Source organism: Hibiscus syriacus, unplaced genomic scaffold, assembly GCF_006381635.1.
Source record: "Hibiscus syriacus cultivar Baekdansim isolate YM2019G1 unplaced genomic scaffold, ASM638163v2 tig00110114_pilon, whole genome shotgun sequence".
Taxonomy (NCBI): Eukaryota; Viridiplantae; Streptophyta; class Magnoliopsida; order Malvales; family Malvaceae; genus Hibiscus; species Hibiscus syriacus.
In genome coordinates this window covers 378,784-403,481 of record NW_024062594.1, presented here as the reverse complement: position 1 = coordinate 403,481, position 24,698 = coordinate 378,784, and the positions used below count along the sequence as shown (strand labels likewise).

At 35.9% G+C, this 24,698-nt stretch overlaps 1 protein-coding gene across 3 annotated transcripts; it reads left to right on the top strand.

The window, feature by feature from the left end:
• The first annotated feature begins 263 nt into the window (after positions 1-263).
• On the top strand, positions 264-22,825 carry LOC120215208 (ethylene-responsive transcription factor ERF113-like). 3 transcript variants are annotated; one of them, XM_039212943.1, is made up of 5 exons: positions 264-317; positions 420-638; positions 1,648-2,232; positions 19,828-19,830; positions 22,811-22,825. In XM_039212943.1, the coding sequence occupies exons 2-3, from the start codon at positions 521-523 to the stop codon at positions 2,226-2,228; spliced, it is 699 nt and encodes a 232-aa protein (XP_039068874.1). In that variant the 5' UTR covers positions 264-317; positions 420-520; the 3' UTR covers positions 2,229-2,232; positions 19,828-19,830; positions 22,811-22,825. The 3 variants fall into 3 exon arrangements, with proteins under 3 accessions (XP_039068874.1, XP_039068873.1, XP_039068872.1); XM_039212942.1 differs by lacking the exons at positions 19,828-19,830; positions 22,811-22,825 and adding an exon at positions 2,320-2,470; XM_039212941.1 differs by lacking the exons at positions 19,828-19,830; positions 22,811-22,825 and having other exon boundaries at positions 265-317; positions 1,648-2,444.
• The last annotated feature ends 1,873 nt before the right edge of the window (positions 22,826-24,698 follow it).

The window sequence follows — 24,698 nt, the reverse complement described above, 5'->3', positions numbered from 1 at the left end:
AAACCTTAAAACCAAGTTCATGTATCTATTTGGATTAAAAACCAAAATGATCCATGAAATTAAATTCAAACACCAAAATCTATATATTTACCCTTTTAGAATTTGTCCTTGTAAAGCTGGAGATAAAAGTAAAAGAACTCCAACATGTGTCCAGTCTCCGATCCAACAAAACCCGAAAATATCCTCATCTAAATATCCTCCCCCATTTTCCCAATTATATAGCTCAACCCCAAACATATTGCACCCTCACTTCAATCTCACACACTCTTCGATCCGCTCCTGTCTTAATCCCAAGCATCTTCCCAATCATAATAACATGTATTCCCCCTGCCTGCTGTTAGCTATCTGCAAACCATTCTTCTGATATCTGCCAACTATTTACATAGTATTACTAGCTTTTGTTTTTAGGCGGGGTGGGGGTGGAAAGGTGGATCGAAGGCATGGGAAACGTCCACTTCCATCCGAAACATCGGAGGAGAAAAGCAAATCAGCAGCAGGCTCATGGCCTGAATCATCGGACATGACGGCCATGGTCACTGCTCTTACTCGAGTGATGGGAACCAATGAACAGCAGCTTAGCTTCCCACAATCAACACCGACTCCCTCATCAGCGCCACAATCTGCGGTTCAAGATCAAGGTATATACATCTATGACCGACTTACCTATTTAAGTTAGGTAACAACTAGGGTTTGCAGACAAACAGTTTAAAAGATTACGTGTTAAAGATGGCCTTGTGTTCCTTTTGTCGGTCGGCTTTCTGATGCTTCAACTTGTTTTGTTCAGTTCTCGTTTCTTTTTTCCCTGTCCTACAAAATTTTCCTCTTCATATATATAGTGAAAATGAGAGAGATCTAGCCTCTAGGCAGAGGCTCGTCGAGGAATGAAAATGGAAACTAAGGAAATCTCCACGCTAGGGTTAGTCAAGTTCAATGTATCCAGCGGCTAAGTCCAAAACCTACTTTCCGTAAGCAACCCTCTTTCTATTTCCACCAATAAAAATCAGTGTACTGTACTGCGTTTACACTGTGTATATATATATTATTCTTATCTATTTACGACTGGATAAGCTGTAGGAGCTTCCATTACGTGGGATGCTTTCATTTCTTTTCATAGTATCTTCTTTGACCTTGGGACATATCTGAAATTCATCGCTTTTAAAATGAGCTTAACTTTGAAAGTAACTGCTCATAGGAAATCTGGGTTTCGAGCTTCTTTCTGAGTTTCTTGTGGTGCTAAAACACTTAGAAACTTGTTAGCTGTTTATTGGAAGAAGGAAAGTAGTGATATAAATTACATTGAAACAGTCATGATTGAATGTAGCTTTCTTCTTTTTTAATGCATTTGCAAAAGGTGTGGTGAGAAACCACTGATCAGAAGTAGTGCAAAAGCTTGTTAGTATTTATATGAAACAAATGTTTGTTTTTGTTTTGTTTTCTTTATTGGGTTTGGTTAACTTCAGTCCAACATTTGGAGAACTCTAGAATTAAGAAAAGGAAACGAAGTTTGGTGACCAAGTTGCGACACAAAACTACTTTCATACACATTTAGAGCACTGCCATGCAGAAAACACCATGCATAACTCTTGTAAATACAAGGATATAATTTCTTTCTTCTTCATATGCATTGCCTGTGTTTTGTATTTGAAGAAAGCACGAGGAAAAGACATTACAGAGGAGTGAGGCAAAGGCCATGGGGCAAATGGGCAGCTGAAATTCGTGACCCGAAGAAAGCAGCCCGAGTATGGCTTGGCACTTTTGACACAGCTGAAGATGCAGCCCTTGCTTATGATAGAGCTGCTCTCAAGTTCAAAGGAAACAAGGCAAAGCTAAATTTTCCTGAACGAGTCCAAGGGAACCGGGAGGTGAGCCATTTAACCGGCCCTGGAGATTCAAGCACGGTCCTTTCCGAACAAAATCCTACACCCGTAGTCGAACCTTCATCATGGTCGACTCAGGATTCATACCCTCACTTGTTTCAATATGCTCAGCTGCTTTCAAGTAGTAATGATGCTGATATCTCGTACTTCGCCTCCAATCTCTTAAACTTCAATCAAGAACCTTTATCTCCTCAATTCTCTTCAATGTCAGCATCATCCACCCTCTCATCACAGTACTACCAGCTGGACCATACAAGATCGTCGACCAATTACGATAGCTCTTCGGGTCCTGATTATTATCATCCTCAGCAATACGGGAAGGACTTCGATCCCAGTAACAGAAGCGAGTAGACAAGTTTAGCTTCTCAAGTTTTTCAAGAGGGAATTTGCACCAAGCAAGGGAAAAGAAAGCCCCATTCCGAGTCTCTCGCCCGCTCCTACTATTTTTTCCTTAATTCTGATCACATGCATGATTTCAACTAGTGCCACCCTTTGTAAAAGAATTACATATGTACACTGTAATTCAGAGATATGAATAGGGAGTGGGAGTATGATTCATGTTTCCTATGAGCACCATAAGTTTCAAGTTTTATTATTTGTTTTCTTCCATTTTTATTGTTTTCTTAATGCACCAGAAGAATTAATGGAGGAGGAGGAGGAAGGCCAATGATGGTCAGCTTCCAATGTTTTTCTTGATCTATTGATGTTAGACAAGCGAGAGGAAACTTTCCTTTAAATTAAGATGTAGATGAATTATGAACTCCAGCAAGTTCATAATGTAGTTTTTTGACTTGACAGCAGGAAGCAGATATTTTAGCTCCTTGGCAGGGCGTGGTTAGGTTATTGGAGGTCTTGTGTAAATTCTTGTAAAGTGACTCTTAGATCTCGAACTTATTTTTCTGAAATAATAAATGACTAATTTTATTAACTTAAAAAACTGATACATATATTCTATTTTGGGAGCTATGTGCAAATTTGAACTTGTTTTTTCTAAAAATAAATTTTCTTGTTAACGGGATTCGTCCTTAAGATCAACAAAGTCATGGGCCTAATGATCTAACCGCTGCTCTATATTTATTTTTCTGCTTCTTAATGACAACAACCGGTAGATATATTTTATTTCGGGGCTCCTATTCTTTAAGGTCCTGGACCATCACGTACTATGCGCTTGCTCAGCTACTCCCCTGCTCCTCGGTAGTCGATAAAGTTCTAAGTTAAGCAAATTAAGCAATCAATATTCCTCCACATTCTTTATGATTTTTACAACATAGATTAAATATTGGAATTAATAAGTTGGATAGATATGCCATGGAAGCTTTTGATCAAATGTATGTTTAACTGGTTAATATATTATTGATTGAATAAAGCTATACTTTATTTTATTAATTAAAGAAGTGAAAGAACTTAAAGCTTGAACTTATAATTTATAACCTATTGTTTATCTTAAGCTACTATCTGCTTTATGCATACATAGGGTAAAAGTACAGTAATTATGATAAAACATCGAGGGAACAACTATTTCTTAGTTTATACCCATTTCGGCGTTGCATCGTTTGCTGCTAGATAGGTAGAGGGACGAATATTTAACTCAAACTTGATAGGTTTGATTCAGCCCATTATCATAGCTAGGTACATAGATATACCTGTGGAAGTGAAAGATGAACGGGCTCCTCACTTGGGAGTTTTAGCCATACTTGGACAATGAAGAGTGCGAACATGGCAAAAACATAAATTGAGCATTCATGCAGCTTTAATCCGATCAAATAGGAATACGAATAGGTGTATCAATCAAAATCAAGATGAAAACTGGGGGTCACTTCGTATATGATTATCTGCCGGAATAGATTGATGGCGCCGGCCTTCATGTTGCCTTCCATCTTTATCAAATCACCCTCCCCTTCCATATTCATTCTCATCACATGCTATATCCATTATATGGAAAGAAAAGGATGATCGTTATCGGATTCAATCATTCAACATAATAAATCAATGGGTAAATTAAACATTTAGTATTTCAATTATTATTTTTATTTTATTTTGATAATTCGACTATTATTTTAAAATTTATATCTAAATTACGTTTTAGTTTCATGTTGGTCACTCACTGTTAAAAAATTAACAGAACCGTTGACGTGTTATTCTTAAGTTTTTTCAATGATGACTTGACATTGCTTTATGGTGACACATCAACATCACCGTTAATCTTTAAACTATATTGTATATGATTTTGAAGAGAAAAAAACAATTGAGTGATTAAAATAAAATAAAGTAATAGTTGAGGTATTAAACTAGTAGTTTACCCATAAATTTATTATCATATTGAAAATGAGAAGGAAAAAGCCGAAATCGTCGTTCACTTTATCAGAACTAAAACAACGATTTCCACTAACCTCCAAGACATGCCATTAATATGACATGCTTAGTATCTCCATCGTATCACATACATCTTCTGTTTTTTAGATTTTAGTATTTGATAATATTAAGAATGCTTTTTCCCCTTTAAGATTATCATCTAGAATTATCAATTACTGCATGTTATTAAGACTTTTTAATTATTATTTTGCTTGTTATTGGCAACCTTAAACGTTCTCCCTTTGGAAATCTATCTACATTAATGGTGGTGGTGACTTGGATTTTGTCCCATCCCATCTTTTAACGAAATGGGCAAGTGATTCAAGTGAACCATGCAAACGAAGAATATATATATTTTTTGGTTAAAAATTTTAAGGTGGGTCCATATTATTTGTCAAATAATAAATAACCTTGAAGAATTTTGAGTTATTTGCATGCTTTGGAACATGGGTGATGTGTCCCAATAAATGGTTGTCCCTTTTTCCCATATATATGGGGTAGGGGAGGTAAGATAGTAGGCTACTCCCAACACCAAGTTGAGAGCAGCTTCCGTAAGAGACCTCCGAATTATGAAATGCCCTCTGTGGGACTCGATCCCACGACCTCAAGGTTAAAAACCTTGTGCTCTACCAACTGAGTTGGATGTGTCCCAATAAAGTTAATTTAATATGTTATTATGCATTTTTATGTTAATTTATTGATGTTTTATTTATTATCTGTGAATATTTTTAATATTATAAACGTAAAATCATAGAGATAATGAGGTGACTTTTTGTTCTTATCTATTGTTCCATAGAATCATAGAGTTATTTGCATGGACAATGGAGTGTTTTTTGTATAATTTGAGTGACGTTGAAGAAGATGACCATACATGAATCTTTCGGACATACATACAGTTAAGGGAAGACGTCGTGTCGTCCAAATATCTTCCGGCGTACACTATAATAATCGTACTACTTGGGAAAATAATTCCCCTCATACTCTAAATAATAGGCTTTTCCATTACATTATCAGCCCAAATTTACATATCATAAACGAAGTTAAAAATTATAGCTACACTGAATTTCAGAAATGACAAAGAAATTTTACGCATGAGGACCTGTAATCCACTTTTGAATAAAATAATAATGTGTTTTTGGTTTGGAAATTATATGGGGTTTCAATGATGAAATTGACCATTGAACAAAACGCATGCAGAAGCTCGAGTGGGCCTTGGCCTAATTGTGGAAGAAAACTATGTTTGGTGGGACATATTGATCCTCCAAAGCCCAAGAACCCATAAAACGACAATAAAAATAAAGGGATAATAGCATGAATGCCCACTGTACCTTTTAAAAAATTTCAATGTGTACTTCTAGCCTTTACATATCAATGTACTCATGTTCTTTATTTTCATCTATCAATATTGTGATTGATTCCAAACACTATTAAATATTATTTCTTCGGTCCCATTATTTTTATCTCATGTTGATCAAGTACACTTGAAGGAGATAAATTTAATCACATGTCAAGTCAATTAGAATGAGGGAAATGATTAAATTATCCTAAAAATGATTGATATATTTATTTTAATAAGTATAAAAGAATGAAACATATAAAAGTAATTCGACTAAATATCTGATAAAAGAATGAAACATATAAAAGTAATTCGACTAAATATCTGATAAAAGAATGAAACATATAAAAGTAATTCGAATAAATATTTATTTTTTTAACAATAAATCCTTCTACTAATATTAGATAAATAGAGTATAAAGTAGAGGTTTAAATTTTTTAATTTTTTTTAAATTCGACTAGATATTAAAAGTTTTTATTTGATTAAGAATTTTAAAGAAAGTTTGAGTTATAAAATACGATTATAATAATTCAATTTTTTAGTAATTAATGGATTAGTTTTCAAGTTTGGATTGAGCCTTTCACTTATGTATGATATATATGTATCGTAAATGAAAATATATGAACGATATTTATGAATGTTGCATATAGTTATAAAGAGCTGTTTAAGTTGAAATCAATCAGAATCATAACATTATAAATTTTTACAACTAAATTTAAATGAAATCTCGAATGACTCAACTCAAAGAAAAATTAAATCAAGTTTAAGTTATAGAATAAGACTCATCAACTCAACCAAATGAAAATTTATTGACTCGTCTCGGCCAAATGCTCACCCTTAGTACAAGGAAACATTAGATATTTAGAAAGTAGAAATACCATATTGGAATATTCCAATAAAGTACAGGGGCATCTATATCATTCTCCCGAACATACATAATAATAATAAAAAAAAATGAGCTTGTTCCTTTTTGAAAGTCCATTAATAAATAGAAAGAGTGCAGCGTAGCGTAACGTAACGTAAGCCGCGTGAAAAATGACGTGACGTGCGGCTCCTCTTCCCAATGCGGCGACAAAGTCTGATTTTGAATTAGGGGTAGGGGACCGTTACAATTGCAAATGCAATGCATACTGACGTGCGCTACCCTACTTTCGGCTTCTGCACGTCAACTCTTGCGGCTCCTCATCTGATTCTCTTCGCCCTCTTTCATTTTTCACCCATTTTATTTTCATTATTTTCCCCCAACGAAACATATTTTATATAATTTCTTCGGCTCATCGTGCGGTGGAGAAGAAAGGGTAGGAAAATGAAAATCATGCAATGATGATTGCAGAGGATATGCGTGAAAGAACACAAAAGAGAAAGCGAAAACAACCAGACTGACAGGAAAAAGGTTAAATATTCGGTGATGATGATTTAACACTATCAAACAAATGGGTGAACGGAGTCATTTTGTCTTGTGACAGTTTCTGGCAGGCAATTTAAGCATATAAGCATAATATGCAACAATAATAATATATAGTATGATTAAACAAACACATTGTCTGAAGTAAATAAAATATTTTATATAAAGATACATTTATAAAATTTTACAAAAGAGTTCTAAATTGTGTCAAAATTTTATTAAATATAAAAACTAATTTTAAAAAATCATTTTTCTTCCAATTTTACATAATTTTAAATAACATAATAATTAAAATTTCTTTTGGGGGGGTGTGTGTTGTTTTTTTACATTTTATTGCTAAGACTTTTCGGAGCTTCTGATCTTAAACTTTTTTAATTGATTGCAGTGATTATAAAATAGTATTTGTTTAGAATTTCTCTTAATCATTTTATAATGTATATGCATGCTATAAACACGGTTACTAAAACTTAAGACTTCTAAAAAAATAACACTCGTTTCTTTACTATCGAGATCGTTTAATGGGGTTCTAATCGCAACTTAAACAAGGAAAAGATATATAGTTGTTATATTTATCACAAAAGTTTTATTTATAATGTAACCCCTCAGACCGATGCGGGTAGCCCGATCCGATCCGGGAAGTCACATTAGGGCCACCGGAGCGACCCACTGTAATTATAGCGGAAAATTTAAAACTTTTTATCAGAACATGTAAACTTATAAAATCAGTTTTCACTATTTAAAAATAAAACAGATTTCCAAACTCGTATATAAATCAAAATACAATTACATGCCCCCTAATCACATGTACCATACTCTGCAACAACGCCGGACGAACTCCCTTACTGAAGTCGATAGATGCACTGGTACAATTCTTTTAACCTAAAAAGGTGAGTAATAGAGTGAGCTTTGGAAAGCTCAGTAATACAGAACTACCAGATGATGCTGATGAACGTGCAGATAGAGATAAATATATATTTCCTTATTGTTTCCGAACATTTACAGATTTTTATGCTGAGCAGAGATCCTACTGATATTTCAGGTGGTAACGGATAATGAACTTTCAGTTCAGAGAAATATTTCGGATGACTGAGTTCAGGAGATCAGAATAGGTTATCTAGTGTGTTCCCATAAAACCAGTAAAAAGATACATATTTTTTTTAAAGCATATATATATACACCCCCATCCTTTCACAATTTGTTTGTGTAGGTTCCCCGGAACCATACACCCCGCACAACCAGTAACAGTAAGGCCCTGAGCACACAGCCGAGGAGCCTGCAGTAATCTTCCACCAACAATAAACCCCCCAGATAAAACATTTCTCCGTCGGTAAACGAAGATATCAGAAATCAAAACAGAATTCATATCAGATTTCAGAACAGAATCCAGATCAGAATCAGAACAGAATTCAGGTAACGTATCAGAACAGAATTCAAATCGGAAATCAGATAAAATATTTATATAATTAGGGAACACACCAGAGTTTACAGGTATTATTTAGAGGTACTGTATCAGGCAGAGAAACACAGTTATTTAGTATGCCGATAGAATATCGGAATTCAGAATCACTATTGGAAGAGTTCAATAACTGACAAAATCATCAATTATTTAGAATATGACTTGAGCTGTAAGGAAGAAATGAAGATTCAAGACATTTACAATCTATGTCGAATGATCGGATTATCAGACAACTCTTAGATGAATAGTTCCCAGAACTAATGCCTGTCGATTGGTCAATTCATTGTTCTTCCAGGGTATTTACTCTTTAATACCACAATTCTTGTCCATAAACCATTTTCGGAATCATCGTTGAATAAATCTTCCAATGTCTTTATTTTATTTCCATACTTCCACAATATCATGAAATGCTGACGTACTTGATTAATTTGTTCATAACCCATTGTAATTGTACACTACGTAAACTCATCAGAGTTTCCAGACTTATCCAAATCACTTACTAAATCCTCAGTCATTGAGGTTACCTATTTTATTTAGTAGTCATCTCCATTCCAGTTACTTCAGGATTTTCCAGAGTAATTCAAACGTTCCTGAATTTCAGATACATGTTGTACTTCCATTCCATTCAATTTGGTCTTCGTGGTTGATTTGTCGAACAAACGTCCAATTCTTAGTACTGAATACGATCTAGAGTTGAACTAAGTTGAATACTTCCAAAATTTATCATCGAGTCAAACTTAAGAAGACGAACACGCATTCCAGTAATATCTATGTCATTCAGGTATTGACATAGCTTTAGGGTTGATATACTCACTTAAATTATGTTCTATTACTTTTAAAGGTAGGCCAATACCCATGTTTATTTGGATTCTTTAATTAATCCAAGGCATTTACTTAGTATAGGTCATGAGGGTATTTTGGTAATTTTGGTGTTCAGTTTTATTCCATTCATTAAGCGATTTCGAGGATATCTAATCATTCCTGAGCTTGGTGATATTCTTGGGTCATTTCTACTACAAGGGTATTATGGTCATTTTACAGATTCGGTGTATTTCAATCATTTCTTTCCATTCTGTCTTATTATTTAAATCCAACTTATCATTTATTCCAGAACTTTCAAACAATTCTGACACAAGAACACCCTTGATAATTTATTCTTAACTCTGAATTTTCAGGTCACTGTCTTCTTAGAAGTTACAAACAGGTTATCATGAATGAATTTTCTGTACAAAGATATGATTTTAACAATTGAATCCGTACTTAATCGAGTTAAGTACGAATCCTCAAAGTACTTTCTCATTCAGGGTCAACTCGGACTATTTTACCTCTCAAGGCATTCTCGTAATTTCTTAACCAGGTAATTTCGGTATTAACTCTTAACAAAAATAATATGATTTTGAGATCCTATAATTAATTGCTTTCTTGAATACTCTCTGATCTTGAAACGGTTCTCTTAACAAACTTCTAGTATCCTTCACAAACTCTCATAGGATTAAAACCGGTTATCCATAATTTCCAAATAAAACTAACATTTCTTATACACATCAATATTTTTATCAGATCAATATGTCTGTAAAATCCTCTTATCTAACTTCTATATTCAAATATTGTCTTTTTATAACATAAGGGTATTTTCATAATTTTACCCTACCGGAGTATTCTCATAATTTCCCATCCAAATACCTTTAACATTTAACCTTTGATGAAATAAATTATAAGTTGCAGATACATGGCTGATTTCTTTATCACTAATCACAAACTTGTAATTAAATCTCACAATTCCTTAATCTCTTATATTAGTCATTCGATCCGTAATTAGTTACAGAATTTCTACCACATCATATCGAGTGTATAAATTATTCAACTCCACCAAAGTGACCAACATTATCTTGTTCATGCATTTATCAATATAAACATGTTCCATAAAGCATAAAGAGGTAGTAAAGTATTACCTCGACTTTCGTGCAATACTGATCGACCATAAAAATTCCATTCGAACACCTTTAATCTTCAATTCAACTTCCAATATTTCCTCGGATCCATATAAACAGAAATTACATCAAAAACGGAGCTTAATTCTGAAAAACGGATCGAATCGGATGATAAATCAGTCAAAAATAGCTTACCGGGTTCGAATTTGGCAAAACCGACTTTGGATTCGGATTCAGGACGTCGAAAGCATAAAATATGGCTTTTAAAAAATTTAGAATCTTCGGTCAAAATCAAAGTCAACGGGTTTGACCGATATTGTCGAGGCCTTCGGGTTCGAATTTCGAAAAACGGAGAGCGGAATCAGATTTGGAACGTCGAAAAATGTCAGGATATGTATACTCGGTCGAAGTCAAAGGTCGTTTAATGCTCGTTCAAAGCCAGTCAAAGTTTTGGTCAACAGTGATCAACGCCGGTCAACGGTCAACGGGTCGGGTCAACAGGTCAGGTTATGACCGGTCAAACCGGTCATTTGGACCATCCCCACGCGCAGTGGCGGCGCGTGAACAGTGCCCTGATATCGGAAAATTCTCGAAAAAATTCCTAAAAATTATTTTAATCGATTTCGAGATACTTACAAAGCTCGGTTCAATTTTTTAAATGGTGGAGAACTCGATTTCAGCGAATCGGAAACTTTGACCGCTTCACCTCCACACGCGCCACCGCCGCCGGAGAAAAGGGAGGGCACCGATGGACTTGGAACGGCACAAGGAACACGATGGTGCGGGAGGTGTCATAAACGGATGACCCGATCGTTGTGAATCGATGAAAAACCAACTAAAACCGAGTTATTACCGACGATATTTACGACTGAAATTCACGACGAACGGCGATGATTCACGACGAAAGGTTTGAGGGGTTTTGTTCCTCGGTTGACAACGAATACGATGGTGGTTTCGGCTCGTCGATCAGAGGTCGGACTTGGAGTTGAAGGTTGGTTGATCGGAGAGGGAAAACTGAAAAATATCAGCTGAACCTGCGCACGGGGAAACTTATAATTCAACATATATAAAAATGGTTAAATCATGGGTTTAGCCACTGAACTTCCTTCACTTCTTAAAATGGTCTGCCAACTTTGAAATTATTCAATTTAATCCTCAATTTCTTCCAAAATTCCAATTAAATTCAACATTTTATAATTTCTTAAATTTAGCCCCTAAATTGCGATGTTACAATTCTACTCTCCTTAAAAAGAATTTCGTCCTCGAAATTCATTCATGTCACATAGTTGCAGAGATGAAACTTCCATAAGTTTTTTTTTATATTTTCCATGTAGCTCTTATAGAAATACGAATCCTCCACTAATCCTTGACCAATTGAATATACCTTCTTATCAGAACCCTCCCTCATTTCAATAAAAGAATCCGAACGAAAATTTCCTTAAGTAATCAATTCAGCCTTGGTCACGATAATAGGCTCCTAAAGCAGTAGTATATCCCAATTTCATTTCTGGAGTCGAGTTAGAATTTCTCGGATAATTAACTCTCACATGGCTCGTGAGGTACTTAACAACATTAAAACAAATGTTACTGGTATTCCTTTTTGTACAAGTATAGCCTTAACGGATAGAAACTTCGGTTTACTCGCTACAGATAAGGACTCAGCCCTGGAGTTCCGGCTCAGGGAGGTACGATTGTAGTCTAGGGCATGTACTGATTAGACATATTTTGACATTCGACCGACCGGTCTAACTTAAAAATTTTGACTCAAACCCTAGCTCTGATACCAGTAAATGTAACCCCTCAGACCGATGCGGGTAGCTCGATCCGATCCGGGAAGTCACATTAGGGCCACCGGAGCGACCCACTGTAATTATAGCGAAAAATTTAAAACTTTTTATCAAAACATGTAAACTTATAAAATCAGTTTCACTATTTAAAAATAAAACAGATTTCCAAACTCGTATATAAATCAAAATACAATTACATGCCCCCTAATCACATGTACCATACTCTGCAACAACGCCGGACGAACTCCCTTACTGAAGTCGATAGATGCACTGGTACAATTCTTTTAACCTGAAAAGGTGAGTAATAGAGTGAGCTTTGGAAAGCTCAGTAATACAGAACTACCAGATGATGCTGATGAACGTGCAGATAGAGATAAATATATGTTTCCTTATTGTTTCCAAACATTTACAGATTTTTATGCTGAGCAGAGATCCTACTGATATTTCAGGTGGTAACAGACAATGAGCTTTCAGTTCAGAGAAATATTTCGGATGACTGAGTTCAGGAGATCAGAATAGGTTATCTAGTGTGTTCCCATAAAACCAGTAAAAAGATACATATTTTTTTTAAAGCATATATATATACACCCTCATCCTTTCACAATCTGTTTGTGTAGGTTCCCCGGAACCATACACCCCGCACAACCAGTAACAGTAAGGCCCTGAGCACACAGCCGAGGAGCCTGTAGTAATCTTCCTCCAACAATAACCCCCCAGATAAAACATTTCTCCGTCGGTAAACGGAGATATCAGAAATCAAAACAGAATTCATATCAGATATCATAACAGAATCTAGATCAGAATCAGAATAGAATTCAGGTAACGTATCAGAACAGAATTCAAATTGGAAATCAGATAAAATATTTATATAATTAGGGAACACACCAGAGTTTACAAGTATTATTTAGAGGTACTGTATCAGGCAGAGAAACACAGTTATTTAGTATGCCGATAGAATATCGGAATTCGGAATCACTATTGGAAGAGTTCAATAACTGACAAAATCATCAATTATTCAGAATATGACTTGAGCTGTAAGGAAGAAATGAAGATTCAGGACATTTACAATCTATGTCGAATGATCGGATTATCAGACAACTCTTAGATGAATAGTTCCCAGAACTAATGCCTGTCGATTGGTCAGTTCATTGTTCTTCCAGGGTATTTTCTCTTTAATACCACAATTCTTGTCCATAAACCATTTTCGGAATCATCGTTGAATAAATCTTCCAATGTCTTTATTTCATTTCCACACTTCCACAATATCATGAAATGCTGACGTACTTGATTAATTTGTTCACAACCCATTGTAATTGTACACTACGTAAACTCATCAGAGTTTCCAAGCTTATCCAAATCACTTACTAAATCCTCAGTCATTGAGGTTACCTATTTTATTTAGCAGTCATCTCCATTCTAGTTACTTCAGGATTTTCCAGAGTAATTCAAACGTTTATGAATTTCAGATACATGTTGTACTTCCATTCCATTCAATTTGGTCTTCGTGGTTGATTTGTCGAACAAGCGTCCAATTCTTAGTACTGAATACGATCTAGAGTTGAACTGAGTTGAATACTTCCAAAATTTATCATTTAGTCAAACTTAAGAAGACGAACACGCATTCCAGTAATATCTATGCCATTCAGGTATTGACATAGCTTTAGGGTTGATCTACTCACTTAAATTGTGTTCCATTACTTTTAAAGGTAGGCCAATACCCATGCTTATTTGGATTCCTTAATTAATCCAATGCATTTACTTAGTATAGGTCATGAGGGTATTTTGGTAATTTTGGTGTTCAGTTTTATTCCATTCATTAAGCGATTTCGAGGATATCTAATCATTCCTGAGCTTGGTGATATTCTTGGGTCATTTATACTACAAGGGTATTATGGTCATTTTACAGATTCGGTGTATTTCAATCATTTCTTTCCATTCTGTCTTATTATTTAAATCCAACTTATCATTTATTCCAGAACTTTCAAACAATTCTGACACAAGAACACCCTCGATAATTTATTCTTAACTCTGAATTTTCAGGTCACTGTCTTCTTAGAAGTTACAAACAGGTTATCATGAATTTTCTGTACAAAGACATGATTTTAACAATTGAATCCGTACTTAATCGAGTTAAGTACGAATCCTCAAAGTACTTTCTCATTCAGGGTCAACTCGGACTATTTTACCTCTCAAGGCATTCTCGTAATTTCGGTATTAACTCTTAACAAAAATAATATGATTTTGAGATCCTATAATTAATTGCTTTCTTGAATACTCTCTGATCTTGAAACGGTTCTCTTAACAAACTTCTAGTATCCTTCACAAACTCTCATAGGATTAAAACCGGTTATCCATAATTTCCAAATAAAACTAACATTTCTTATACACATCAATATTTTTATCAAATCAATATATCTGTAAAATCCTCTTATCTAACTTCCATATTCAAATCTTGTCTTTTTATAACATAAGGGTATTTTCATAATTTTACCCTACCGGAGTATTCTCATAATTTCCCATCCAAATACCTTTAACATTTAACCTTTGATGAAATAAATTATAAGTTGCATATACAGGGCTGATTTCTTTATCACTAATCACAAACTTGTAATTAAATCTCACAATTCCTTAATCTCTTATATTAGTCATTCGATCAGTAATTAGTTACAGAATTTCTACCACATCATATCGAGTGTATAAATTATTCAACTCCACCAAAGTGACCAACATTATCTTGTTCATGCATTTATCAATATAAACATGTTCCATAAAGCATAAAGAGGTAGTAAAGTATTACCTCGATTTCTGTGCAATACTGATCGACCATAAAAATTCCATTCGAACACCTTTGATCTTCAATTCAACTTCAAATATTTCATCGGATCTATATAAACAGAAATTACATAAAAAAAACGGAGCTTAATTCTGAAAAACGGATCGAATCGGATGATAAATCAGTCAAAAACAGCTTACCGAGTTCGAATTTGGCAAAACCGACTTCGGATTCGGATTCAGGACGTCGAAAGCATAAAATATGGCTTTTCAAAAATTTGGAATCTTCGGTCAATATCAAAGTCAACGGGTTTGACCGGAAATTTCGAGGCCTTCGGGTTCGAATTTCGAAAAAACAGACAGTGGAATCGGATTTGGAACGTCGAAAAATGTCAGGATAGGTATACTCGGTCGAAGTCAAAGGTCGTTTAATGCTCGTTCAAAGCCGGTCAAAGTTTTGGTCAACGCCGGTTAACGGTCAACGGGTCAACGGTCATCGGGTCGGGTCAACGTGTCGGGTCGGGTTATGACCGGTCAAACCTGTCAACTATTCACCAAAACCGGTCAAACCGATCATTTGGACCATCCCCTCTTGCAGTGGCGGCGCGTGAACAGTGCAATGATATCGGAAAATTCCCGGAAAAATTCCTAAAAATTATTTTAATCGATTTCGAGATACTTAAAAAGCTCAGTTCAATTTTTTGAACGGCGGAGAGCTCGATTTCAACGAATCGGAAACTTTGACCGCTTCACCTCCACATGCGCCGCCGCCGCCGGAGAAAAGGGAGGACACCGGTGGACTCGGAACGACAGAAGGAACACGATGGTGCGGGAGGTATCGTAAACGGATGACCCGATCGTCGTGAATCGATGAAAAACCAACTAAAATCGAGTTATTACCGATGATATTTCCGACTGAAATTCACGACGAACGGCGGTGATTCACGATGAAAGGTTTGAGGGGTTTGGTTCCTCGGTTGACAATGAACACGATGGTGGTTTCGGCTCGTCGATCGGAGGTCGGACGGCGAGTAGATCGGAGTTGAAAGTTGGTTGATCGAAGAGGGAAAACTGAAAAATATCAGCTGAACCTGCGCATGGGGAAAATTATAATTCAACATATATAAAAAATGGTTAAATCATGGGTTTAGCCACTAAACTTCCTTGACTTCTTAAAACGGTCTGTCAACTTTGAAATTATTCAATTTAATCATCAATTTCTTCCAAAATTCCAATTAAATTCACCATTTTATAATTTCTTAAATTTAGCCCCTAAATTGGGATATTACATATAATATCACATAGGCTATTTTATTTATTTTAAAAATATATAGTTGTATTAAAAAATATTCTCCGTGTAATAAAAAATTCGTTAAATGATTTTTTGGTATAATGATAAAATATTATTTTATTTTTTATTGACATTAAACTTATGATTCAATATCGAACAATCTCTCATATATGAATTGCCCGTCCAGCTCAGTTGGTAGAGCACAAGGTTCTTATCCTTGTAGTCGTGGGATCGAGTCTCACGGTGGGCAATTCATAATTCTGACTGCCGGATGTCTTCCATGAAAGTTGCTCTCAACCTGGCGTCGTCCTCAGGGTTTGAACAAGCTTTGCTCAACCAACCAGCCCATTTCAACTGGGCTTTTGCAATTCCTACATTAACACTCATTTATTTGTTTCACATTGATATTTTTTAACATTTTTTATTACTATATAATTTTTTATTCTATTTTAATATATATATATTATTTTTGATGATAATGTGATAAAATATCAGAGTGACACATCATTCCCTTTAACATCTTTATAAAAAGAATATCAACTTGAGAAATATAGACAAGTTCAAATACTATAATAAATAAAAAATTAATATATGAATATGATATATATATATATATATATATTGACTAGAGAAAAAACAGATTAAACTAACAACCTAAAGTTGTTACACAGCTTCATGTTCCTTGCGCAAAAATTCATTCACAGCTCCAGGGGAATCGAGGTACCTTCTATATGCTTAAATGGTGCACTCCACGCCAACTGTGCCATGAAATTGTCTCGACCGCCTTTCGGGTGGGCCCGAAATTGGGCTTCAACTTAAATAAAATATTAGGAGTCGCCACCGATCATAAAAAAATATTTAGGTTGATCGGATACCATCTTAACTGATCTGCGTTTTACCAGAAATATGTCGGGCACGGGAGTCGGTTACAGTCAAGGAAGGATTAGCACCCTTGAACTGTCCTTTCGGTACCATTTAATTTATCGGTTGTCTTAATTACAAAAATTAAAATTAAAATTAAAATTTAAAAATTTGATTCAAATTACTTACCTTTGATTGATTGAAATTATCCTAAAAAGATCATAAATAAAGTAAAAAAACTAAAACAAACAAACAAAAAGAGTTAGCATTAAAATTTAAATAAAAAAAGAGTAAATAAAAAGAATAAAAGAAAATTCGAATTAAAAAAATTAAATTGGAAAGGATTAAAATTCATGGATCAAATTAATTATAGGAATAAGCTACAAAAGAAAACATAAATTAAGGGATTAAATAAAAATAGAAATTTAAAGTACTAAATAGCGAAACAGAAAATTAAAATACCAAACAATGATTAAACCAAATGTAAAATAATGACTAAAATAAAGTATTTGAAAGTATAACGACCAAAGTAGAGTTCTAATAAGAAAAACAACAAAATAAGTAATAACGGGAATAAAACAAAAGTATTGAAACATTAATGCTTAAACTAAAATAAAGTAAAAAAAATAGTGGGTGAAACATAAAATTAAAATAACATGATTATCCAAATTATAGTAAAATATAATTATGTTGGATAAAATACAAGAATACATAAGATAATAGCTAAAATGAATAAACAAAGATAAACATACAAAAAAAAAAGCACTACTCAATCAGGAATAAATAGTTACTAAAGTAAAATAGACATAAAATAAAGTGGCAAAATTAGAAATAAACAAAACAAGAAATATAACATGTTAGTGACTAAATCAAAACTAATAGTGAAAATAAAGGAAATAAAAGTTACATGCATAATCATCACAAAATATAACATATTGGTGATCGAATTGAAAATAACGAAAATAAAGCACCTAAAGTGAAATAAAATAAAAACATAGAACTTCGGTGACTAGAATGTAAAAACAATGTAATATTAGAGGGACCTGGACGTGATTAACCACACAAGTTTACTGACTGATTTTTAAAAACATCGATAATAGAGTGACTTAAACATAAATAGACCAAAACAAAAAGAGACCATTATAAAAGATGACAATAAATTAAAGGATCCTATGTGAGGTTAACCCAAAATTCAAATTAAAAGCACTCCCCCACCTAAATTAACTCCAGAACACGTGAACCCCAAATAAAACCCCCTTTCCCATTTTTTATTCTGTAACATATCAAACCCACAACCTTCTTCTCATTTTCTTTCACGCAGAGCATCCATGGAGTCCCAAATTTCCAGTAAAATCGAGAGCCACACCAACCACTCGACTCTAGACCCGACGACGACGACACCCCTACTCCGACGTACTGCAGCAAGGTAACTTAACTCTTTATTTTTATTTTAATTATTTTTTTAAACTCGTGGAATTTATGTTAACTACGAACAAAATTACAAACTAAAATTCTTATTATTAGTTGCATTCGAATTGAACAAAAAAATTAAAGAAAACTGAAATATAAACTAAACTACCTTAGGAATTGCTGAAAAAAAAATTTGTATTTTATTACTATCCCCTTCTGAAAAACAAGAGTAATCCCTTTTACAATTCTTCCTCCTCCCCCTTTTCTTCTATTTCAATCGGCTATTTATAGCCATTTTCTTACATAGCTTTTACATAAAAAATAACAATTTGCAATCTGATCATACTTTAGATCAGATATCACATGCGTCTGTAGGATTGGTAGGAAACAAGCATTAACGCTCTGGGGTAGTGATGGCAGCAAGTTGCTTAGAGAAGGGCCAGGGCGAAATGAAGTGTCTACAGCTGCCCCTCTTTGCTCATTATCGTGTAACGACAATAGGGCAAAGATTAAAAGATACAAATTTCGTCCATATCAAATATCCTTTATCGTAGAGTTGAAATCCAATGTTGTTTGTGAGCACAATATCCTTCGTCGTGAAGTTGAAATCGTGGATGTTTCGAGTCCAATATCCTTCGTCATGAAGTTGAAATTGGCTCTGAATGAAATTGGGAAGCCCATTCGCTGTGAAGTTGAGCTTTGAATTGGATATCATTCGCTATAAAGTTGAAATCCAATGTTGTTTGTGATGAAGTTGAAATCGTGGATGTTTCGAGTCCAATATCCTTCGTCGTGAAGTTGAAATTGGCTCTGAATGAAACTGGGAAGCCCCTTCGCTGTGGAGTTGAGCTTTGAATTGGATATCATTCGCTGTAAAGTTGAAATCCAATCTTCAGTAAATGGTGTTGCTTCGAGTCCAATATCCTTCGTTGTGAAGTTGAAATTGACTCTAGCTAGAACCTGCAAAGTTATGCATATATGCGATGCTATGGATGCAATGCTCTTAGGTATGCCTAAAATGCATATGCAACATATGCTATTTTGGGTTCTGGAGAGAAATCTCGATCTCCGATTGCCTGTCTTGTTGACTCTTGATTCTGGAATCTTGAAGTTCTAATTCCCGATCTTGAATTCTTCAAATATTTAAATCTGATATTTTTTATCCTTGATTTGGAAAATGCTTCTCGACCATCTCATTTATGTGCATGAGCCTTGATCGACTTTCCGAGTACCTGTACTTTTCAAAGAGTCTTTGTACAGTAATATACAATTATCTTTTGCAAAAGTAAATAAATCATTAGGTTTAAATTCAACCCAAGATGCTCAAAAGGAATTGATTTAGAGAAAAGATTGTCTTTATTCATAAGGGAAAAAGAACAAATGACAAACATTTTGGAAAATGAATATATGATGAAGTGTGAATGAATGTCTTAGATCTTGATAATGTGGGCACTGTTGAACTGATAAGCCGTTAAGTGACCTTGAACGCAACCTTTGCCGAGGGATCTTTGAAGATGCGACAATGTTCAGGAAAGTGCAACCTTTCTCCGACTCGTTAATCTTGTAGAGGATTCAGATGCCGGGATGTCTGGATTTCTTGAATTAATATCCAAATCGCCATTTTGGGTTTTCAACTTGGACTCATCCTTGGTTGCAAGACGCCCTTTACAGGTTTTCATCTTGAACCCACCTTATTTTTTTTTGTTTTTTTTTCTCTTTTTTCTATTTAGTGTGCCCTTTCGGGTTTTCACCCTAAACATTTTCTCTTTTTTGTTCTTTTTTTTCTTTTCTTTTTCGACTTAGGATGCCATCTCGAGTTTTCATCCTAAGCGAAGTATTTTTTGACTGCATCCGAATTGATAGGATGTGGCAGTTCTGGTCCGTCCATTTCAGCCAGGACAAGGGCTCCTCCGAAAAAGGCCTTTTTTACGACGTAAGGTCCTTCCCAATTTAGCATTCATTTTCCTCTGTAATCTTTATGGATTGGCCAAATTCTCTTTAGCACTAGGTCTCCTTCACGAAATATTCTCGGGCGCACCTTCTTGTCATGTGCCCGAATCATTCGTTTCTGATAGATTTGACCGTGATGAATAGCTTTCAGTCTCTTTTCATCTATCAGGTTCAGCTGATCGTATCGAGATTGTACCCATTCTGCATCATCCAGTTTGACCTCTGTCAAGACCCGTAGTGACGAAATTTCTACTTCAATGGGTAGTACTGCTTCCATTCCATAAGCTAGTGAAAATGGAGTTGCCCCAGTCGAGGTTCATACCGAGGTTCGGTAAGCGAACAAAGCAAAAGGAAATTTCTCGTGCCAGTCTTTGTAGGTCTCAGTCGTTTTCTCCACTATCTTTTTAATGTTTTTGTTTGCTGCTCTACTGCCGTTCATCTTTGGTCTGTAGGTAGTAGAATTGTGATGCTTTATGTTGAATTGCTCACAAACAGCTTTCATCATTTTGTTGTTCAAGTTTGTAGCATTATCAGTACTGATTCTTTCAGGTAAACCATACCGACATATGATTTCTTTCTTCAAAAACTTGCAAATAGTGGACTGAGTAACACTAGCGTAGGAAGCAGCCTCTACCCACTTGGTGAAATAATCAATTGCCACGAGAATGAAACGGTGGCCATTCGAAGCCTTCGAATGGATTTGCCCGATAACATCTATGCCCACATAGAAAAAGGACATGGTGATGTCATCACATGAAGTGGATGAGGTGGAACATTTATTTTATCTCCGTAAATCTGACACTTATGACATCTTTTAGCGTAGTTGATGCAATCACTTTTCAGTGTTGACCAAAAATATCCGCATCTCATTATTTGTCTTGACATCATGTGCCCATTTGCATGTTCCACAAACTCCGTTATGTACTTCTTCCACTATCATTTTTGCCTCTTCTGCATCTACACACCTTAATAGGACTTGGTCATGGCTTTTCTTGTACAAGACATCCCCGTCAAGGACATATCCAGCTGCCATCCTTCTAATGGTTCTTTTGTCAGTCTCGGTCGCTTCCTCTGGATAACTCCGATTCTTGATGTATTGCAGAATGTCATGGTACCAAGGCTTAATGTCTTTCACCTCTTCGACTTGGTAACAATGAGCCGGGTACTTATACGATTGCATGTCAATTGGCATCATTTCAGACTCCCCGCCAGCCTTGAATACGACTGCCAAGGTAGCTAAGGCATCAGCCATTTGATTTTCTTCTCTCGGCACATAGTGGAAGGTGACTTCATCAAACTCTTCGAGTAAATCCATTATTAGCTTCCGATACTCTACCAGCTTTACATCCTTGGTTTCCCATTCTCACGGAGCTGATAGATTTAAGGCTGAATCCGTATACCCGTAAGGTCTTGATATTTTTCCCCATTGCAGCTCGAATTCCCAAAACACAAGCCTCATATTCTGCCATATTGTTGGTGCAATCGAAATTCAGTTTGCTAATGAATGGGTAATGATTCCCTTCTGGGGAAATCAGTATTACCCCGATGCCATGTCCTAATGCATTTGATGCACCATCAAAATGCATTCTCCAGGAACTGTAGGTAGAAGTACTAGTCTCTTCTAAGGTGATAGCCATCAAGTCTTCGTCTGGGAAGTCAAAGCTTAGCGGCTCATAGTTCTCATCGGTTCTGCTTGCCAAAAAATCTGATATGGCACTTCCCTTTATTGCTTTTTGGCTTACGTACTCGATATCAAATTCAGACAATAGCATCTGCCATCGGCTAACCTTCCAGATAGAGCAGGTACACCCATCATTATTTTAGGATCTAACTTAGAGATCAGCCATGTAGTGTGATACAACATGTATTGTCTGAGTCTCTTTGTAGCCCAGACTAGAGCACAAACCTTCTCGATAGGAGGATATCTGACCTCGCAATCGGTGAACTTCTTGCTTAAATAATATATGGCTTTTTCCTTCTTTCCAAACTCATCATGTTGACCCAGGACACACCCCATTGAGTTTGCCTGGGATAGGGGACATCAGGATTAGAGCGTGAGACAAATACTCCTTTACTTTTTCAAATGCAATCTGGCAATTTTCATCCCTCCGGGGTTATTTTTTCGAAGAAGTCGGAATATTGGGTCACATTTTTCGGTTAACTGAGATATGAATCGTGCTATGTAGTTCAATCTGCCCAGAAAACCTTGGACCTCTTTCTGTGTTCGTAGTGGAGGTAGATTTTAGATAACCTTAACTTTATCAGGATCACCTCAATCCCTTTCATGCTGACTACGAATCCTAACAACTTCCCAGATGTTACCCCGAAGGTACACTTGCTCGGGTTCAGTCGCAGCTGGAACTTCCTCAATCTTTGGAAGAGTTTTCTTAAATTCTCGACATGTTCATTCTCAGTCTATGCCTTGACAATCATGTCATCGACGTAAACCTCGATTTCTCTGTGCATCATATCGTGGAACAGGGTCACCATAGCTCTCTGATATGTTGCACCAGCATTCTTCAATCCAAATGGCATCACCTTATAACAGAAAGTTCCCCACATTGTGACGAATGTGGTCTTCTCCATATCTTCAGGATGCATCTTGATCTGATTATATCCTGAGAATCCATCCATGAATGAAAAGAAAGCGTTCCCGGCTGTATTGTCCACCAATGTGTCAATGTGTGGCAGAGGGAAGTTGTCTTTGGGACTTGCCTTGTTAAGGTCCCGGTAATCGACACACATGCGTACTTTCCCGTCTTTCTTTGGCACAGGCAAGATGTTGGTCACCCATTCCGGATATTGGCCACTTGGAGGAAACCAGCATCAATTGCTTCTTGATCTTCCTTGATCTTAAGGAGCATTTCTGGTCGCATTCTCCTCAGCTTTTGCTGCACGGGTTTGCATTCTGGTTTGATAGGCAGTTTGTGGACTACCATATCTGTGTCTAGTCCCGGCATGTTGATATGACCAAGCGAACACATCTCTGTACTTGAAGTAAGACTATCAAGTTTTGTCTTGCTTCATCTGAAAGAATTGTACCGATTTTAACCTCCTTTCTATCCTCGTCAGTGCCCAGATTGAAGATTTCGATTTTCCTCATGGCAGTATTGATTCTCTTCTCTTTCTACCATTCTCAATAATTCGGTAGGTAAGTTGCACTTTTCCTCATTGTCGCATTCATCGAATTCCCCAGACAAATGGCCGATTCAAAATCCACCTCCGGATTAGGATCATCAGTGCCTACATTCGTTATCTGGGGGCCTGAAGGAAAGAAAATGTGTATGTGTGAGAGGAAAATATCCCACACGAAACAATCAAAAATTAAATTTGAAAGAGAATAGAATGGAGTATTGAAAAATGGTTTCAGAAGAAATGAAATAAGAAAAATGTTTGACATGAAGAAAATTCGCATCTTTTATTGAATTTAAACAATGCTTATTCCCCTTACAAAAGATAACCTATTGCCCGGGTATAGACAAATAGGGATAGTTCGAATATACTCTGAAAGACTCTTGTAACCACAGGTAGTTCTTCCACCGACCATTGCTAGGCACAAACCCAGGTGGCAGAGGGTAGATTTCAGATTTATTGGCGTTGTCCGCATCTTCTGTAGTCACGACATTGATATTCAAATCTTTCAAAGCCACTTCTAAATCAGATGAGGTGGTCTCAAACACATAACCCCTGACTTGAATGTGTGATAAAGAGGTGGGAATACCATTGGTTCCCGTTGAAACTCGCTTCCAGTCAACCTGGCTAATCTTCTTTCCCGTTTCTTCTGGATTTCCTTACTCTTTTCATGATAATTGGGCTGAAAACCAGCCCAAACTCTAATTTTGAAATAAGAATGACTGGATTAATCTTTCCTTGTAAATGCTTCCCAAACCCTCTTCCAGTCTTAGCGCCTCGTCCCAAGGTTGCTTGACCTCCATTTTGGTGCACTTGGATAGTCGGGGTTTAGGAATCATTTTTCCTTCTGCTACGAATGTGGCATTCACGAATTCTAAGGATCGAAATGAGCATCTACACCTTCATCGTTTACTTCATGTACGGGGCATCCGTGGTCACACTTGCCACGATATCTTCCTCAGCATTAATGATTACTAAGGCCCCGTCGATAACAAACTTAACTTTTGATGTAGAGTGGATGTGCACCTGCTTGATGAATCCATGGCCTTCCCAAAAGACAGTTATAGGAAGATATGATATCCATCACTAGAAACTCAACATTGTAGGTGGCCGTCCGATCGTTAGCGGCAATCTTGCC